At 35.2% G+C, this 19,682-nt stretch overlaps 1 protein-coding gene across 4 annotated transcripts in view; it reads left to right on the top strand.

Moving 5' to 3' along the window:
- The window catches only part of LOC148952388 (adenylate cyclase 1-like), a 227,888-nt gene that overhangs the window by 155,143 nt on the left and 53,063 nt on the right, over nt 1-19,682 (top strand). For all 4 annotated transcript variants that reach the window (XM_089089843.1, XM_089089844.1, XM_089089841.1 and 1 more), the window contains exons 14-16: nt 360-616; nt 7,367-7,607; nt 14,716-14,871. In XM_089089843.1, coding sequence (XP_088945969.1) covers nt 360-616; nt 7,367-7,607; nt 14,716-14,871 — 654 coding nt within the window. The remainder of the gene's footprint in view (nt 1-359; nt 617-7,366; nt 7,608-14,715; nt 14,872-19,682) is intronic.

Here is a 19,682-nt window from a genome sequence, read left to right as displayed (position 1 = left end):
TTAACTGTGAACCGGAAACGATTTATTAACTAATGCATTACTACATATTATAATGATAATTAAAATATGAGTAATTTTAATGAATGATGAGTAAATTAGACAATATGTGTGTTAATGCCTTAATACATTTGGTCATTGCCTCTATTTTCACCAAATTGATGATGATTGTGCAGAGTGAATGCAATATAGGTACTAGTTAACCGTAGACAAAATTTGATGCCAAGTTAATTTTTGACTGTTCCGGCGGTTAATATGCTCTCACCTTGAACGAAAAAATTTAAATTTTTAATAAATATTATTAACTTTATGTTGAAGCTGGAGCATATTTATTATTTTCTTGAACTTTAATTTTTGTGTAGTTTACCTGTCGGCTTGAAGCGTCTTGCACACCCGAAGAAACAGACACAGCCTTTTCTTTCCTGAAAGACCACCGCTCCTGTCCAATGCCGCATTACAGTATATTATCAGCAGTTCTGGGAATGTTCACTGTGGCTGTTTTTCTAAGACTGCTCCTTCTCTTAAAAGCTGCTATACTGATCATCTCGATTGGGGTGTATTTGGTCTTTGTGCATTTTACTCACTGGCAGCTTTTTGATTGCTATGATGATAGAGCCAGGTTTGTTTTGTTCCATTTTTCTTTTCCTTACCCGTCACTCTTCGTTTCTGTATCTCACTCTCTTTTTCTATCTCTCCTTTTTTTAAATGCTTTTCTATTCCGTAGATGTTTTGTTGGCCAGTGGTTTTTGAAAAAAATTAATTTGTATAACGATTGTATTACAAAGCTATTAAGTTAGATACTAAACTTTTTGAAAAAACTGAATTTTAAATATAATAACATTTCAAAATAATAATAATATAAAAACTTTGTAAGAGACATGGTGAACAGGGATTATTTTCTAAAGGCAAATTATAGAGATATAAAAAGTAGCAATATGCTTGGATGGTATTGAAACAAATAGCAACACACAGGGGTGGTAGCAGAGGTAGCAGGGAAGGGGTCAATTGGCCCTTTCCTTTAAATTTGAAAAACATCTTTTTTGATATTTTTATTAAAAACTGATTTTAAAATAGATTTTTTGTATCGTCATAAGAATAAAATTTAAGAAAAATCCTTACCTCGCCCTTAAATTTTTGTCCAGAAGTGGGCTGGATTCTGCCGGAATGAGAATTCCGGTAACAGGAAAGTAGTCTATTTAAAAGGAAATTGTTTCTTTGAGATATAGCAAATTAAAGACACTACTGTGCCTAGAAATACTCCATGAAAGAGAAATTGCATTTTTTTTGTATTAAGCTATTTTTGGAATTAAAATCGTTTGATTGATACTAATTACCTTCCATAAACAAATTAAATTAGTAGACTGAGTTGTATTTTTCTTTGGCTGTTGCTTAGACAAGTTCCGTTGTTTATTACTTCGTCAATACTTTAGGAGTGTTTCCGCTGTTCTAATAAACCTTTTTCGCAAAAATTTCACTTGCAAAATTGTTTCCGCGAGCTAGCAGTAAATTGTTAATGAAGTTCTTTAACAAATCGAAAAATTGTTCTAGAAAGCTGATTAAAAGAATTCGAAATGTAAAAATCTGACTCTCCCATTCCTTCGTTAAAAAAATAATTGTTGGGGATTTTTGTGTTTTAAAGGTTGCATGTTTTGGTTTGTTCGGAAATTTTATTAATCTTTTTTTCTCTCATTAAAGGTTTTATTCGTAAATTCATGCAATGGCAAAAGTTATGTATGTATTTTTTTGTTATTCAGCATTTATACCTTTGATATACCTTGATTAACTTCGAAGGTGTGAGATACGCCATTTGATTTTGGGCACGACGGTAGCCTCATATCGATGATATTTTTTAATTTGGCATAGGCTATAAATCAAACTTGGAAAATCCGAGTAATCTGAAGAATTTGTCAAAGTAAACTAATTTTGAATGGAAATTCAATATTCGCAATTGGCAGATGAATTTGTATGTAATTTCAAATTCCTTTCATCCTTTCCGATAGGGAGAAACACAAGTCTGATTATAAAGAAAACAGCGTTTGTCCAGAAGATGTTGGTTTTATCAAACAATTCGTGGTAACGAACGTAAGGAGCAAGGAGCGGCTCGGCCCAATAGTAGCCGAAACTCTAAAAACGGAATTTTAAAAACAATTGACATATCCAAAGAACTGGCTTTTTTGCTGATACCAAATGCATTAAATTGATTAGTATTTATTTTTGGGAAATATAAGGGATTTTTTGGGGAGGGGGATTTCATAGGAGAGAATTCTCCCGTGAGGAGAAAAGTTCCCGGTAGAATTTTCCAAGGCAAATTTTGCACGGGGGAAGATATTTTCTGGTATGATTTGAAAAATGGTGTGAAATTAGAAAAAAAAAACAAGTTCAATTGAAAGTGAGATATAGCATTAAAGTTTTAGATAAAAAGGAATTATTCCGTGCATAAGGGGGGCTAGCCCTTCCTCAATCCTCGCTCTTACGCTAAAGTTTGAATATTGTCAAAATTCTTTAAAAAAGACTACTCGAACACAAGGGCCGTTGAATTTAAATGAGAGGTATTTTTGAAGAACTTTAAGACTTTACCGTAAAAGGTGATGGGGAGGAGGGGGCACCTTTTTACAGGATAAACCGTAAAAAAACCGTATGGGATAAGAATAAGACGCCCAATTAATTGTACTGGGATTGAAAAGCGACTGTGTTTTTTTTTTTTTTTTTTTTTTTGTCGTGGTGTGGCCATTGGATAAGGGACAAAGTTTTAATTTCGCTCTTTATTTTTGTTTGCAAAACTGTTTTTTATGCTGAATTTGTCGTTTGGGGGGTGGGGGGTAAGCTGACCTTATTTTGCATGTTGAACCAACTATTGATGACAAATATATAAAAATAATATTTATAGTATTTAGTTCAGAAGAGGCTATGCCCGAGTACGTTATTTTTTTTCTATCTCTATGGTTCTAACGCTAATGACCAAATGTTATTTTTAATGTTTAACGCCCGAGGAGCGGTGATCTCACAGTTTTAAAGCCCCTTTGTCTCTCAAGTGTTGCAAAAATCCTTCTACTGTCTCATATATATGATATTAGAAAACCTAATAGTGCCAACAAAAAAGCCTTATGTCATTTTTGTAACTTGAGTGTGGGAATTATGTGACTGACGTTTATCTAAATTAAATTCTTGGAAAAAATTTTTATAAGTGAGTTGTTCTTTTCTTTTTACGTCTGTCACTATATTGATTTAAATTTGAAGTTTAGAGCAACGACAACTAGCCTCCTTAAAGTCAGTGCTGGATCCAAGATTTTGAGGGAAGATTCAGGATTGAGGGAGGCAAGTGTGAGGAGTTTATAAAAGAAATGTGTATTCGCTGACTCGTAGACTAGAATTTTGATGAGTTATTTTTTGTGAGCTAAAAATTTGGTGACCCGTTCATTTGTTTTGATGCGGCAGACTTGTATGAATGGTTTCTCTCTCCCCCCTCTAGATCTGCTCTCTAAGTTAAAAGACGGTTGGATCTAACAAATTTTGTCTATAATTGCTTGGATCTAACATTTTGCCACTATAATTGAAACAAGTTGCTACACGCAAATATACAAAATAAACAAAAAAAAAGCACACACTCCTCCCCTCTCGCTAAAAATTGTTTAATGGAATCTTTGAAAAATGTTAGCCTAAAATCCTGCTCTTGGGGGCTTCAGGCACCTACTCCCGCAAAAACGATCTACTGACTTCCCCTCCCCCTCTAATAGCTGACGCACAGTTCTTGATGCTACATAACCGTTAGTCTGGGTGTATAAACGGTCTTCCGATAACCATGTATTTTGTATGGTCAGAGCATATGTTTAGGGACTAGCGCGCATCCACGTAATGATATAGCCTCTGAAACTGGGAGGTTGTATTTTGATAGTTCTAAAAGTGGTTGCGTATCACAGAATTTTGGGCTGGTCGTATTTTCGTCCCGTTTAGAGGAATATCTTGTGGTGCAAAATGGCTGAAAATGGCTCTCTTGCGATGCAATCTTTTTTGCTGCGTAAAAAAGTACTAAATTTTTGGATTTGTTTTGATTGAGCCCTCTACTAATATTCTACGGTCACTAGCTGAATACGATCACTCTGGGTGAAATAAAATAATAATAATAAAAAAATACGCATCGTGATCGTCATTCTAAGGAAGAAAACCGAAAATTGTGTTCATAAGGGATTAGAAGCATCTGCTTTGGGGCTTTCAGCCGTATCGAATTTAATGGTGTGATTTCCATCGAGATTGTACCTTGTTTTTTTTTTGTTTTTTTTTTTTTTAGATGGGGTGTTTTCTCCTCCTTTTAAAATTATGCAAATGTTATCTACGATCTACGTGCAAACAGGTCATTGTGACGTTTTCTTCAGCATTATAAAATTCAGAAACAGTAAAAAAAAAAGAAGAAACCTAATGAATGTTCTTTAGGTGGCACAAATGACAGCCGGGTCTATGGCCAGTAAGAAGAAAAAGGAGAGAAACAATGAAACGAATATTTCACCCGTGTACATCAAGGTGTCTTCAGCGTACAAAAAAAACGAGAGAGAAAACAACTAGAATCTAAAACTAAAAGAATAGATATAAAACTAAAATAATCTAAATAATATATGTACAATTAATACTCGCATATACAATTAGACAGCTACTTCCATGAACGCACAAAAGCAATTGGCAAAAACAAGATTATAAATTAAAATTTAAAATAAAGTTAATTATTCTTCTGAGAAATAATCCTTCGGTTAGCGTCTATATTCCTTGTTTGCCTCTTTTTGAATTCTTGATCAGCATGCCTAAGACTCTAAGGCAGGCATGCCTTTCCAAAAACTAACCTGACAAGTATGTGTCCAATAAGAGTCATGCATACTCCTGCCATTTACCCGTGCCCCAGCCATTGAAACATTTGCCTCTCAATTACTTGGCATCAAGACGGTGGGTAATTGTAGACAGAGAAAAGCCAAGACAGATAGTCCAAGTAATTGGGAGGCGAATATTTAAATGGCTGGGGCACGGGTAACTGGCAGGAGTATGCATGACTCTTATTGGACACATACTTGTCAGGTTAGTTTTTGGAAAGGCATGCCTGCCTAGAGTCTTAGGCATACTGATCAAGAATTCAAAAATTGACATAAGACCGTTAGATTGCCTTTAATGAGAGGCAAACAAGGCACACCCGCCTATGGTCTTAAGAAGGCTGACCAAGAATTTAAAATTGACATAGGACCATCTTTTCGTGTTTTTTTTATTTGTTTTATTCCCTTGGAGATTATGCAAGACCTTGTTCTTAAATATAGGTTCATTTTTAAAATAATGTCGTGAATAGATTCGGTATTTAAATTACCAGTATCCCTTTGAATTGCTAAATCTGCTATTTTTTTTCTATTTCTAATGCTTCCATAGCCCATCGTGTAAATACTTTATAATTGAAATCCTTATTATAGAAAGCGATGTCGGTTCTTATACAAAGCGTTGTCGTAGAAACTTCGAAAAGGGCTCAATCGATTAGAAAGGCCATCACTTCATCAACTGTACAGATTGGTCGGTATGATGAAAAATATATTCTGCTAATGCTGAAGTAAATTTATAAATTTGAGAGCATTATTTTCGCAGATTTAGCAATTAATAGGTATATTGGTAATTTAAATTTCGGTTCTATTTATGAAGTTATTTTAAAAAATGAGCCTATATTTAAAAACAAACCTCGGCATCGGAATATTCTTTAGCTTTAAGTCGTATTCCCATTAGCAATTCAATGTGATTTGTTGCTGTTTCTTGTTCTATGCCTTTTTCTGTTCAGAGTTATTTATTATCTTGTGTGATTTTGCACGTTTCATAGATACTAAACATTAATCCCCCTTCCTGTTTATCGGTCACAGACTCACACAAGCTAAACTGACACGTTCCTTCATTCCATTGTAATTTTGCTTTGTCTTCTAACCGCTCACACACGCTAAATTAACACGTTCCTTCATTCCATTATATTTTTCTTTTGTCTTCCAACGAGCAGATTTCGTTGTGCAACGTTCTCCTTTGCAATTCAGTGTGATTTTTACGGTTCCTTTTTCTAGGGGGAGGGGTTACCATTCATAAAAGCCTGCCCCACAAAAACAAAAGGAACAGGCAATCAAAGATTTAGATAAAAATAAAATAATTCACCAAGATTCTAGTCTACGAACCAACGAATATATATTTCTTTTGTAAACTCTCCACACTCGCATCCCTTAATCCTGAATCTTCCTCTAAAAGCCTTGATCAATTACTGCCTTTAAAGATGCTACTTCTCCTTTCTCTAAAGCTCCGAATTTAGATCAATTGGGCGTTTCCCAATTTAACTCTTTGTTTTTCTATGGCTGGCCAGTTCGGCTTTCGATCTTTTACTATCCTTTTAGCTTCTAGTATTTATGGAAATTATGTTTTGTTTTTTTATTCAATACTTCTATACCGATTTAACGAGATACCGATTTAATATACCGATTTACAGATTTGATATATACGATAATATACCTATTTAATACTTGTTTGTCTTTTCACTTCACTCCTTGAACAAATTGTCTATAGCCTCAATTGTGTAAGGAAGGACCTTACCATGCACTCGAGAAATCAAAGAAATGTAATTGTGACTAGTTCTAAAAAGGGGGATAAATTGCAGTGTTACCAACCAATAAAAACTAAAATGAATAGAAAAAAAGAACCAATGAAATGTTTTTTGTGTGTAAGCCGGTCAGCATTTTCTACGAAAGTTCTTCTATTGGGTACCCCCTGGAGCTGCGACTGCAATACGTGTTGAAAATAGCTGATCTTCTTGTCTTGTAAAAAAAGATAATATTTAATCATAAAAAGTTTTTTATGAGCAGTGAATGGAAAACTGATTCTAAAATAAGTTCTAAGAGTCATATTTTGCTTTGGCTGCCATCTTTCAAGTCCCCCGTTAGAAAGTGGCCTCTTTTTTCTCTTTTAAAAACTGATCAATGTTCCTGGAAGACTCCAGACAAACATACCAGCATATTGGAAACGCATAGATAAACATAAACGCAAATCATCCGACGCTTCCCGTGTCTTCCCCTCAGGTTAAACTGATCAATGTTCCTGGAAGACTCCAGACAAACATACCAGCATATTGGAAACGCATAGATAAACATAAACGCAAATCATCCGACGCTTCCCGTGTTTCCCCCCCAGATTTTTCCAGGTACCCATTTAGAGCTTGATCGAATCTGGGTGAGCTTACAGAGTCAGATGACCCCCCTTCCGAACCAAATAATCAGTGACACCTGCACTCGAAACCCATACTCGAAAGAAACCCATACTCGAAAGAAAAAAAAAATGTGATACAAGGGTTGTCGTCATAATATTGAATCAATTTGTTTTCTAGTTCGCCAATTCCATTGACGCCTTTGGCAACCTTGCATTTGTTATTATTTGGTGCTGCTATCCTAGTTCATGGACGTCAAGTAGAGTGGACTGCTCGTCTAGATTTTCTTTGGCAATCGCAAGCTTCGGAAGAAAAACGAGAAATGGAAACACTCCAACAAAGCAATAGGAAAATACTTTTCAATTTGCTTCCAAGACATGTTGCCGTCTATTTCTTAGATAATCAGTTGAAAAGTAATATGGTAAGAAAACTAATAAGAAATTGGATGTTTTCAATTATATTATTCAATTATATATATATATATATATATATATATATATATATATATATATATATATATATATATATATATATATATATATATATATATATATATATATATATATATATATATATATATATATATATATATATATATATATATATATATATATATATATATATATATATATATATATATATATATATATATATATAGTATCTATAGTTCTATTGCTTTTTCAGAGTCAAAAGTGATTGGAGGGCAACTAGACTCCCCCCACACCCTCTTTTCTCCAAATGCATCCAATCAAAATTTTGAGATAGCCATTTTGTTGAAAATAGTTCAAAGATCAGATAATCAAAACTCCAGAGTCGAAACCCCCCCCCCCCCCCTCCAGAGCCCGGGGTACGCGTCGAAAGCTTTGGCTCGGGGGCATAAAAGGTTTTAATGGGATAGGTGGTCATATAAGCTTAAGAGAGGGCTCATTTGATTGGAAATTGAAAGTTCCATTGCTCTTTTTAGGAGTTAACGGTAATCGGAGGGCAACTAACCCCCTCCCTGACGCCCTTTTTCCCCCAAACGCATCCGATCAAAATTTGAGATGGCCATTCTGTTCAAAATAGTCCAAAGATCAGATAGCAAAACTTCGGGGTCAACACAACACCCCAGAGCCCGGAGAACGTTTTGAAAATTATGCATCGGGGGTATATAGTGTTTTTATGTAAGGAGTGGTCGTATAAATTTCGGAGGACGTCCATTTGATTGTAAGTTGAAATTTCTAGTTCCATTTTTAAGATTCAAAAGTGATCGGAGGGCCACTAGAACCCCTCCCCCACGCCCTCTTTTCCCCAAATACATCCGATCAAAATTTTGATATTGCCATTTTCTTCAAAATAGTTCAAATATCAGATAACTGAAACTTCGGGGTTGACAAAAACCTCAGAACCCGGGTGCAAGTGCGGTAATTTATGCCCCAGGATATATGACTTTTTTATGGGAAGGGTTGTCGTATAAACTTTGGAGGGGCTCTTTGGATTGAAAATTGAAAGTTCTAGTTCCTTTTTTAAGAGTCAAAAGGGACCGGAAGGTAACTAGATTTTTGATTACAGCAGAGTATGTACATCAAAAGAATCTACTTTTCTTGATGACGAACCTGTGGAATTCTTAAGGTAAAAGTTACCCAAAAAAGGTAGTAGTATAGATAAATTGCGTAAATTTTTCGGAAGGAGAAATATTTACATAAAAAACGATTTTCAACCTTTTTAACTGGAGATTGAGTGGTACCTGTTGCCCACCACTCACCCCTCACCGCCATTCTTTTTCTCCAAAAGGTGGGGTTGTGTGTTTTTTGGGATTAACGACGCTCTTGACTGCTAAGGTCCTTGAGCCGGTCTTACAGTGTGTTGCTGCTGCTGAGTTTGAACTCTGGAGCCTGTGTTACGAAGCTGATATCAAACCCACCACGCCACCACATCACGAAAAGGTGGGCATGATTCGTTCCTATGATCGGTTAGAAATTTGCTGGGAGAGTACCTTATGCCAAACTGACGTGAGTTTTTTTTAGAGAATGGTTCAGACTTACTTTAAAAATATTAAATTTTCGTTTTTCAACGACTTCAAACCAGCTTTCAGCATATTTATTAATCTAAAATAATACAAAGCAAATTTCAAAAATGTGATTCAGTTGATTGATAAAGCTGAATCCCAGCTATGAAAAGCCAACGAAATTACTGTGTTATGTTGAAAGGGTTGCAGAAAATAACGTACCGAAAACCTAGGGTTGCAGAAAATAACGTACCAAAAACTTGTATAAGGAATTTCAACTTTAGAATCTTTAAAAAATGTATTCCCGGTGAATTATTGAAAGTTCAATGTTGCTCTCCTGTACGCTTTGTTTGAATACTCTCTTTTTTGTCATCACTTTTGAAAACAACTAGTTCTGCTCTATCAAACAAAAAAGAACAAAACACCGAAGACCTGTTTTGTAAATTTTGTAAGCAAAACAGATCTTCGGTGTTTTGTTCTTTTTTTTTGTTTGATAGAGCAGATAGAGCAGTCGTTGAAAAACGAAAATTTTAATCTTTTTAAAGTAAGTTTGAACCATTCTCTAAACAAAAACTCACGTCAGTTTGGCATAAGGTACTCTCCCAGCAAATTTCTACCCGATCAGAGGAACGAATCATGCCCACCTTTTCGTGATGTGGTGGCGTGGTGGGTTTGATATCAGCTTCGTAACACAGGCTCCAGAGTTCAAACTCAGCAGCAGCAACACACTGTAAGACCGGCTCAAGGACCTTAGCAGTCAAGAGCGTCGTTAATCCCAAAAAACACACAACCCCACCTTTTGGAGAAAAAGAATGGCGGTGAGGGGTGAGTGGTGGGCAACAGGTACCACTCAATCTCCAGTTAAAAAGGTTGAAAATCGGTTTTTATGTAAATATTTCTCCTTCCGAAAAATTTACGCAATTTATCTATACTACTACCTTTTTTGGGTAACTTTTACCTTAAGAATTCCACAGGTTCGTCATCAAGAAAAGTAGATTCTTTTGATGTACATACTCTGCTGTAATCACAACGCTGAAAGTTTTGATTAGTATTCGCACAGTTCGCTCTTATGTAAAGATAAAAAATTACATTTTGTTTTAATATTACCTTTCGTTGCTTACAAAACGCAGTAGGTACGGTGATTTACTTTCAAATAAGCCCTCTTCCAACATTTTACGACCTCTGGTTCGGTATAATTATCCCTGCGAAAAAAAACATGGTGTCCCCTACTTCTATCGGTAATGCTAAATGCTTATCAAATGTAATTATTCTAAGTCTTTCTAAACATGGTTTTCCCTACTTCTGTTGGTAATGCTAAATGCTTATCAAATGTAATTATTCTACGTCTTTCTAAACATGGTTTTCCCTACTTCTGTTGGTAATGCTAAATACCTTGAAAAAATGAAATTACCGAGTTTCTTTTTTTACTGGGAATTTGAGTCTTTCCCTGATTTCTATTTGTGTCCGGGGGGGGGGGGGATTGGGACGATTCCTGATGGGTTCAGGTGCCTTTTTGGTGGGGAACAGATCACAACTTCGAAAGCTCGAAGCGAAATTCCTATGAAAGGCTATGTATATGGGTTGTACTTAAAACTAAATATTAAGAAAAAAACTGTTTCTACTGAAAGAAAGGAGGATCATTAAAACCTGAAATTATCAGAAATTATTCCGTATGTGAGGGAACTGCCTATTCCACAACTCTCACTTTTTACGCTAAAGTCAATTCCAGACAAAAGAAAAGCGAATTCTTTTAATGTAATAATTTTATCGAAATTCCATTTTTAGAGTTTCGGTTACTATTGGACGGGCTGCTCCTTAAAGTTCGTTACCACGTACTCTTTGGTATGAAATACATTTTGTCTGAAAGTTGCTGTTGAAATTTACAAGGATTATGAAAAGCAGAAAAATAAGTCTTGGTCCATAGGTTTTAGCTGACCCATATAGGTCACTGTTATATATTTGTGAAATATTAGTATTGTTAAGAGTTTGGTATAATTTAGAAGGTTTTTAAGTAGTAGCCAGAGTGTAATGTTCAGTTTTGTGAAAAGGTGTAAAGATGTAGTGTCGTTGAATAAATAATGATATAAAGTTAAATTGACACTTTTTGAACAACAAAGATAAACAGTGGCATATTTGCAATGCAAAGAAGAAAACTAAAAGTAATTACAGTGTTTGTAATGACATGAAAAGGATGACACCCAAAATCGAATTCTGACATTTGCAGCAGGATAATTTAGCCTCATTTAAATAAATAATGACTTATAGTTACATGGACACTTTTTGAACTGCTGAGTAAAAAATGGCACATTTTTTAATGTAAAGGAGACAGTTAAAATCTAGAAAAGAAGGAATTTGGAATATTTTTTCCATGTTCCAGCTTCTAGGCAGAATGTATTGTGTAGCATATTCTATATTATTTAATTTTAAGAATTTTATTTATTTCAATTATTTTTTTCCGCGGGGGGGGGGGGGGTTGAGTAATCAGAATATGGTAAAATAAAGGTTAAAGAAAATAATTAGAAAATATGAAATTAGTGGCAATCATAGAAGACTTGCCCTATAATGGAAGTGCAGAGAGATAACAGGCTGCGACAGTGGTGGGTCCAGGGGGGGGGGAGCGAGGCGCTTCCCCCCTAGCGTAATCTAAAGTAGTGTAATTTACTTACTTAACCCAAGTTTGCGTTAAATAAACTTGCTTTCAACGCAAGTTTATCGGATCAACCTTTTTTTCGCCCCCCCCCCTAAAAAAATCCTGGATCCGCCCCTGGGCTGCGACTAAGAAGTACAAGTAATTACTTTCCTTGGGCTTGTTCTGGTACCCCCCAGACGCGTCACTATCCAATACGTTTGTGAGGGGAGAGGAGTAATGGATTTTACCGACTGGCTGGTCATTTGTACCGACTGATTACGGTTACATTGCTATCAAAATCACCTCATAAAAATAAAATAATAAATAAACACTCATCGGTGATATTTTTTCTGGGGAAAAAAATATATGCAAAATCCACATTTTTGTAGTTAGGAGCTAGAAACCTCAATAGTAGGTTTCTCTAATATGTGGAATCTCATGGTGTGATTTTCATTATGATCACTTGCCTTTCTGGGGTGTTTCCCTATTTTTCAAATATCTAGCAAATTTTCTCAGGCTCGTGGTATTTGACATATTTGTTGTCACAAACTGTTTGATTCTACACCATAGTAAAGAAAAAAAAAACAAGCTTTTTTTTACTCGCTCTTTACGCTAAAGTTTGACTCTTTCTCACTATTTTATTTTTTAAAACAATAAAAAAACTTTAGCGTAAAGAGCGGGACGTTGAGGAGGGGACAGCCCTTTTCATATACGGAATAATTTCTGGTCGTTTTAAGTTTTAGTGTCGCTCCTTACTTTCAGTTAAAAAAATATTTTTTTTTTATTTTATTTCTGAACGTTTTTAAATTAATGCAGGTTTTGATTTTGGCTTACCTTACATGAACAGTTAGAAGGAAATTTGCATATTAATTTTACTTTTTTGGCTAAATGGCTTTCTCGAAAGTTGTTTAATTTTATTGACGAACGTTTATATTTGTAATAAATGCACGTAACTTACGAAATAGCCTACGTAACGAACTTGTATATTTGTATAATTTTATTACGTATATTTGGGGTGTACGCCCCCCTAGTCAATACCTCGCTCTTTACGCTAAAATTCGAACTTTTTTCCAATTCTTTAAGAATGGCCCATTAATCACAAAGGCCGGTAATTAGAATAAATAGCTCTTATGAAAGTACTAAAGAAAAATTTAGCGTAAAGACAAATGAAACTCAGAGAGGAAAGAAAATAACAAAATGAAAAATAAAATAAAAAAAGGGGAAGAAACGAGGAAACGAGGATTGTGTTCGCCACTGGCTGACAAAATCCTCGTTTCTTCACCTTTTTTTATTTTATTTTTCATTTTGTTATTTTCTTTCCTCTCTGAGTTTCATTTATCATGTATAGCCAGTGTGGTCTAACAATGTATTTAACGCAAAGAGCGAGGTATTGACTAGGGGTGAACCCAATCATATACGTAATAGTTTCTGTTCGTTTTAAGTTTTGATTTTGAAAAGTTTTCAGTTGAAAACTTGTTTTTTTTTATTTAATTTCTGATCGTTTTCTTAAATAATGCTGGGAAATCCGGTGCCCCCTTCATAACAATGTCCCTTCCCCCATGGAAACTTCATCCACGGAAAGATCCTCCCATGTAATCCCGATCAACCCCTCCCCCCCCCATTACCAGAATAAATTCTCCCTGAAAACGTTTTTATACTTCCCAATAACCAATATTATATGTAAACATTGGGCAAAGTTCATAACTTGCTGCCCTTCCCCCGGGAACTGTGGGGGATAAATTCATCCTCAAAGACATAGTTATTATATTTTTCGACCATGCTGAACAAAATTTCTATCTCAAAATTTTGATCGGGTGACTTTGAAAAAAAATGAGCTTGAGAGGGGGCCTAGTTGCCCTCCATTTTTTTGGTCACTTAGAAAGAGCGCTAGAACTTTTAATTTCCGTTCAAATGAGCCCTCTCGCGACATTCTAGTACCATTGGGTCGATATGATCACCCCTGGGAAAAAACAAATACAAACAAACAAATAAACACGCATCCGGGATCTTTCTTCTGGTAAAAAATACAAAATTCCACATTTTTGCAGATAGGAGTTTGAAACCTCTACAGTAAGGTTCTCTGATACGCTGAATCTGATGGTATTATTTTCATTAAGGTTCTATGGCTTTCAGTGGATGTGTCCCCCTTTTTTCGAAAATAAAGCAAATTTTCTCTGGCGCGTAACTGATGGGTAAGACTAAACTTGATGAAATTTATATATTTGAAATCAGCATAAAAATCTTATTCTTTTTATGTAATTTTATGTATCTATTGATATCAAAATTCTTTTTTTTAGAGTTTTGGTTACTATTGAGCCGGGTTGCTCCTTACTTACGCTCCTTACTCCTCCTTTACGCTCGTTACTCCTTGCTCCTTTCGCTCCGGGTCGCTCCACGAACTGTTTGATATTCTACATGTATTTTGGAATGTAGATATAATTTCCATAATCACTTCTTTTTTTCATTATTTTTATTTGTCTTGATTTCTTGTTGGCTGCTCAATTTTACATGTACGGAGAATTCTCTAGGAAGGCATTGTTAGCGGGGGGGACTTCTCCGCGGGAGGAATACGCAGACCCCAAGATATTCGCTGATGAAACACTAACGTTTTTCTATGATCTATGTGTTTAAATGGTATATTACAATGTCCTCCCTCATCAAAGTTTTGATATGGATTGATAGCAGGAAATTTTTTAGTACGCCACAGAATGATCGGAAAGCCTATGGCCCTTACGAACTTCAGTCTGAAACTCAGCCAGTAAGCATCAGTACAAAAGTTATAAATGGTCCGTAGAATTGTTGGTGATATTTCTAGTATGCAGACCTTTTAAGCACTCCAAAGACTGAGGTCTTTGGACATCTTTCCTTGAAAATAGTAAAGAACTGGTAGTAGTGATTCTTTTGCCTTTTCAGGAACTCTATAATCAGAGTTATGGAAGAGTTGGGGTTTTATTTGCATCTGTGCCTAACTTCCACGAATTTTATACAGAAATGGATGGAAATAACCAATTGAACCAAGGGGTGGAATGCCTACGATTGCTGAATGAGATAATTGCTGATTTCGATGAGGTATGTCTTTTTTCAATTTTTTTTTGAAAAAAGTTCTTTGAATGAAGATGCAAAAAAAGTATTTTTTTAAATCGAGGGGTGGGGGGGGGGGGCTTTATTGTTTTTGGTTTGTTTTTTTTAATGAGAACTTAGAAGAGTTCTTCACACTTTTGATTGTTAATTGTGACCTGGTCTATTCCGTAATACGCTTTGTTCTATTCTTGTTCTATTCTTTTGTAATCCTTGTTTCAGCTGATAAATAAAGTTTAACATTTTTTCTGTAAATAATAATGTGTGAACGGTCCTGGTTTCAAACTTTTTGCTAATTTCATATCTTTCTTTTTTTTTTTTTTTTGTTGCCATCAGCTTCTTTTTTTTGTCAAAACGGGGGGGTTGACTTTTAAATATTTTTGGATGAAACTTTGTATGCATAATGGCATAATGTGAACAACGAGTTTTTCCGAATCCTTAGCTGCTTTAGCCTTCCCAAGCCAGGTTCCCCGCTGATGGACTGCAGTTATCTTTATACGGCGCAAGAAAACTTCTATTTGAGACGAACATAAGGAAAGTCCACGGAGAATGGTTATTGTCACAGTTGGACCCTGTGTCACCACCTGCCAACAGTTCACGAATCGAAGCTGTTGGCAAAAAATCCTTGAACTGAAGACACCAGGTGTTGATGTGAAATATCAGGCATTGGGTCGAGTAGTTAGATCAGTTCTTTTGCTCTGCCATGGAAGCGTTGGCGTGGAGCGAGGATTTTCTCGTTCAGCTTAGTTATTGACTAGCGTGCAAGACCGTATATAGGAGCGGACTCTAACGCTAAATCTTTTGTTGTTGATGCTCTGCGCAACTGAGAAAAAACCCAAGCTTGTGGCGATCACAAAGAAGTTGCTGTGTTTTGCCTGATCCGCTATAGCTAGCTCTGAATTTCACCTTATTGGACCAAAAAAGGATGAATTGGAAAAAGAAAGCTTGAAGCTGAAAAGTAAGATTCTGAATTGGCAGTCCAGGACCTGGTCCAGAGGAAGCAGAAAATAGTAGAGCTAGAGTCAGACATTTTACTAAGAAAAGAGATGGCTGAACAGAAGAAAGAAATCGGTGATAGTCTTCTGAAAGAAGCAGGGGAACGTCTGAAGAAAGCAGTAGAAGAGATGGACTTTTCGAACATTGGTCTGGCTCAAAGCATGCTTGAAGCAGCACTAAAAGCTCTTTCGGAAGAAAGGGAAAATGATGCTGAATCTCTGGAATTACTTGTTTTGAATAGGAAATCAGAACTCATCGATCACCTTTCAAAAAACCCTAAGAAGTTTGACGCTAATTACGTCAAATGTAATTCTACCAGTAATTGTTACACTTACTCATGGACGCCAATCGTACAAGGTTTGTTCTTGTTCGTAATTAAATAAAAAAAAAACAAGTTTTTTAAACTGAAAGTAAGGAGCGACATTAAAACTTAAAACGAACAGAAATTATTCCATATATGAAAGGGCCTGTGCCCTCCTCAACATCCTGCTCTTTATGCTAAATTTTTTTATTGTTTTAAAAAATAGAGTTGTGAGGCACAGTCAAACTTTAGCATAAAGAGCGAGGCGCTGATGAGGGGACAGCCCCTTTCATATATGGGATAATTTCTGTTAGTTTTTAGTTTTAATGTCGCTCCTTACTTTCAGTTAAAAAAACTTGTTTTTTTTTATTTAATTTCTGATCGTTTTTTAGTTATTGCAGCTTTCATTTGCATAAAAATTTTACTTTTCTTTTGCTAAATGGATGTCTTTACAAATTAACTTACGTAACTAACTTCTATATTCGTATATTTTTCTTCTGGCAAAAAATACAAAGTTGCCGATTTTTGCAGATATGAGCTTGAAACCTATGTAATAGGGTTTTCTGATACGCTGAATCTGACGGTGTGATTTTCATTAAAATTCTTTCACTTGTAGGGGATGTTTCCCCCCTCTTTAAAAAATCGAGTAAATTTTCTCAGACTCGTAGCCTTTGATGAGTAATACTAAACTTAATAAAATTTATTTATTTAGAATCAGCATTATAAACACATTCTTTTGATACATTTATTGACATCAAAATTCCGTTTTTAAAAGTTTCGATTACTATTGAGCCGTATCGCTTTTTTTCTTATTTTTTTTTTATTACGTATTTGTTATTAAGTATATGAGGGTGGTATCCCCTTAGTCAATACCACGCTCTTTATGTTAAAATTTAAAAAAAAAATTTGATTCACAAACCCCTGAATCACAAAGGCCGTTTAATTAGAATAGATCGCTCTTTTGAAAGCACTAAAAAAAACTGTAGCGTAAAGAGCGAGGTATTGACTTGGGGGAGAACCCCCTCACATACGTTATAATTTCTGTTCGTTTTAAGTTCTAATATTCCTTCTTACATTTCAGTTGAAATGTAATTATTCCGTATATGAAAGGGCTGTCCCCTCCTCAACGCCTCGCTCTTTACGCTAAAGTTTTTTATTGTTTTAAAAAATAAAGTTGTGAGACAGAGTCTAACTTTAGCGTAAAGAGCGAGGCGTTGAGGAGGGGACAGCCCCAAACCCCTGAATCACAAAGGCCGTTTAATTAGAATAGATAGCTCTTTTGAAAGCACTAAAAAAAACTGTAGCGTAAAGAGCGAGGTATTGACTTGGGGGAGAACCCCTCAAATACGTTATAATTTCTGTTCGTTTTAAGTTCTAATATTCCTTCTTACATTTCAGTTGAAATTTAATTATTCCGTATATGAAAGGGGATGTCCCCTCCTCAACGCCTCGCTCTTTACGCTAAAGTTTTTTATTTTTTTTAAAAATAAAGTTGTGAGACAGAGTCAAACTTTAGCGTAAAGAGCGAGGCGTTGAGGAGGGGACAGCCCCTTTCATATACGGAATAATTTCTGTTCGTTTTAAGTTTTAATATTGCTCCTTAATTTCAGTTTAAAAAACTTGTTTTTTTTATTGAATTTATGATCTTTTTTTATTTAATTAAGATTTTATTTTCATAAAAATTTTAATTTTATTTTTATAAATTGATTTATTTACAAATTAACTTTCATATCTAACTTTTATATTCGTATATTTTTCTTCTGGCAAAAAATACAAAATTGCAGATTTTTGCACATATGAGCTTGAAGCCTATGAAGTAGGGTTTTCAGATACGCTGAATCTGACGGTGTGATTTTCATTAAAATTCTTTCACTTGTAGGGGATGTTTCCCCCTCTTTAAAAAATCGAGTAAATTTTCTCAGGCTCGTAGCCTTTGATGAGTAATACTAAACTTAATAAAATTTATATATTTATAATCAGTATTATAAACACATTCATTTGATTCATTTATTGACATAAAAATTTCGTTTTTAAAAGTTTCGATTACTATTGGGCCGTATCACTTGTCTTTTTTTATTGTTTTTTTTTTATTACGTATTTGTTATTAAGTATATTAGGGGGTTCTCCCCTTAGTCAATACCACGCTTTTTGAATTAAAAGTAAAAAAAATTTGATTCACAAACCCCTGAATCACAAAGGCCGTTTAATTAGAATAGATAGCTCTTTTGAAAGCACTAAAAAAAAACTGTAGCGTAAAGAGCGAGGTATTGACTTGGGGGAGAACCCCCTCACATACTTTATAATTTCTGTTCGTTTTAAGTTCTAATATTCCTTCTTACATTTCAGTTGAAAAAACTTGTTTTTTTTTATTTAATTTCTGATCGTTTTTTAAATAATGCTTGGAAATCCTGCGCCCCCTTCATAGAAATATCCCTTACCCCAAAGAAACATCCTCCACGGAAATATTCTCCAGAGTAACCCCTCCTCTAGCCCCCCCCCCCCTCCAGAAAAAATCCTTCCTGAAAATGGTTGTATACTTCCCAATAACCAATAAATAATGCTGGCAAGTCCGGTACCTCCTTCTTGGCGATTTTCTTCCCCCAATGAACGATTTCATCATTAAAATATCCTCCAACATAACCCACGCGCCAACCAAACCTACCCAAAACCCCAAAAAAACCAACATAAAAAAAATTGTATAATACCCATAAACCAAACAAAATTTTAACAATTGGTAAACTTCAAAAAATTTAGCCCTACCTCTGGGAACTTCTGGGGATTAAGTCATCCTAAAAGACATATTTATCATATTTTGACCATGCCGAACAAAATGGCTATCTCAAAATTTTGATTGGGTGACTTTGGGAAAAAAATGAGCGTGGGAGGGGACCTAGTTGCCCTCCATTTTTTTTGGTCACTTAAAAAGGGCACTAGAACTTTTAATTTCTGTTCGAATGAGCCCTCTCATGATATTCTAGGACCACTGGGTCGTTACGATCACCCCTGGGGAAAAACAAAACAAAAAACAAATAAACACGCATCCGTGATCTTTCTTCTGGCAAAAAATGTAAAATTCCACATTTTTGCAGATAGGAGCTTGAACCTGCTACGGTTGGGTTTTCTGATACGCTGAATCTGATGGTGTGATTTTCATTAAGGTTTTATGACTTTTAGGGGTCTTTCCCCCTTTTTTTGAAAATCAGCCAAATTTTCTCAGGCGCGTAACTTTTGATGGGTAGCACTAAACTTGATGAAAGTTATATATTTGAAATCAGCCTTGAAATCTTATTCTTTTGATATATCTATTGGTATCAAAAACCCGTTTTCTAGAGTTTCGGTTACCATTGAGCCGGGTCGCTCCTTACTTACAGTTCGTTACCACGAACTGTTTGAACAGTCTGTTCTGTTTTCCTAAGGTTGTTTGTTCCTTGTATCTTAATCGAAGTTGTGCTTTCATTAAAGTCCTTTTTTTGTATGAGCAAATAATTTAATCGAACATAAAATA

The sequence above is a fragment of the Artemia sp. Qi Xiang Cuo genome, chromosome 5 (assembly GCF_049724085.1).
Source record: "Artemia sp. Qi Xiang Cuo chromosome 5, ASM4972408v1, whole genome shotgun sequence".
NCBI lineage: Eukaryota > Metazoa > Arthropoda > Branchiopoda > Anostraca > Artemiidae > Artemia > Artemia sp. Qi Xiang Cuo.
Note: the sequence above shows the minus strand (reverse complement) of the source record. Positions and strands in the feature narration are given on the sequence as shown.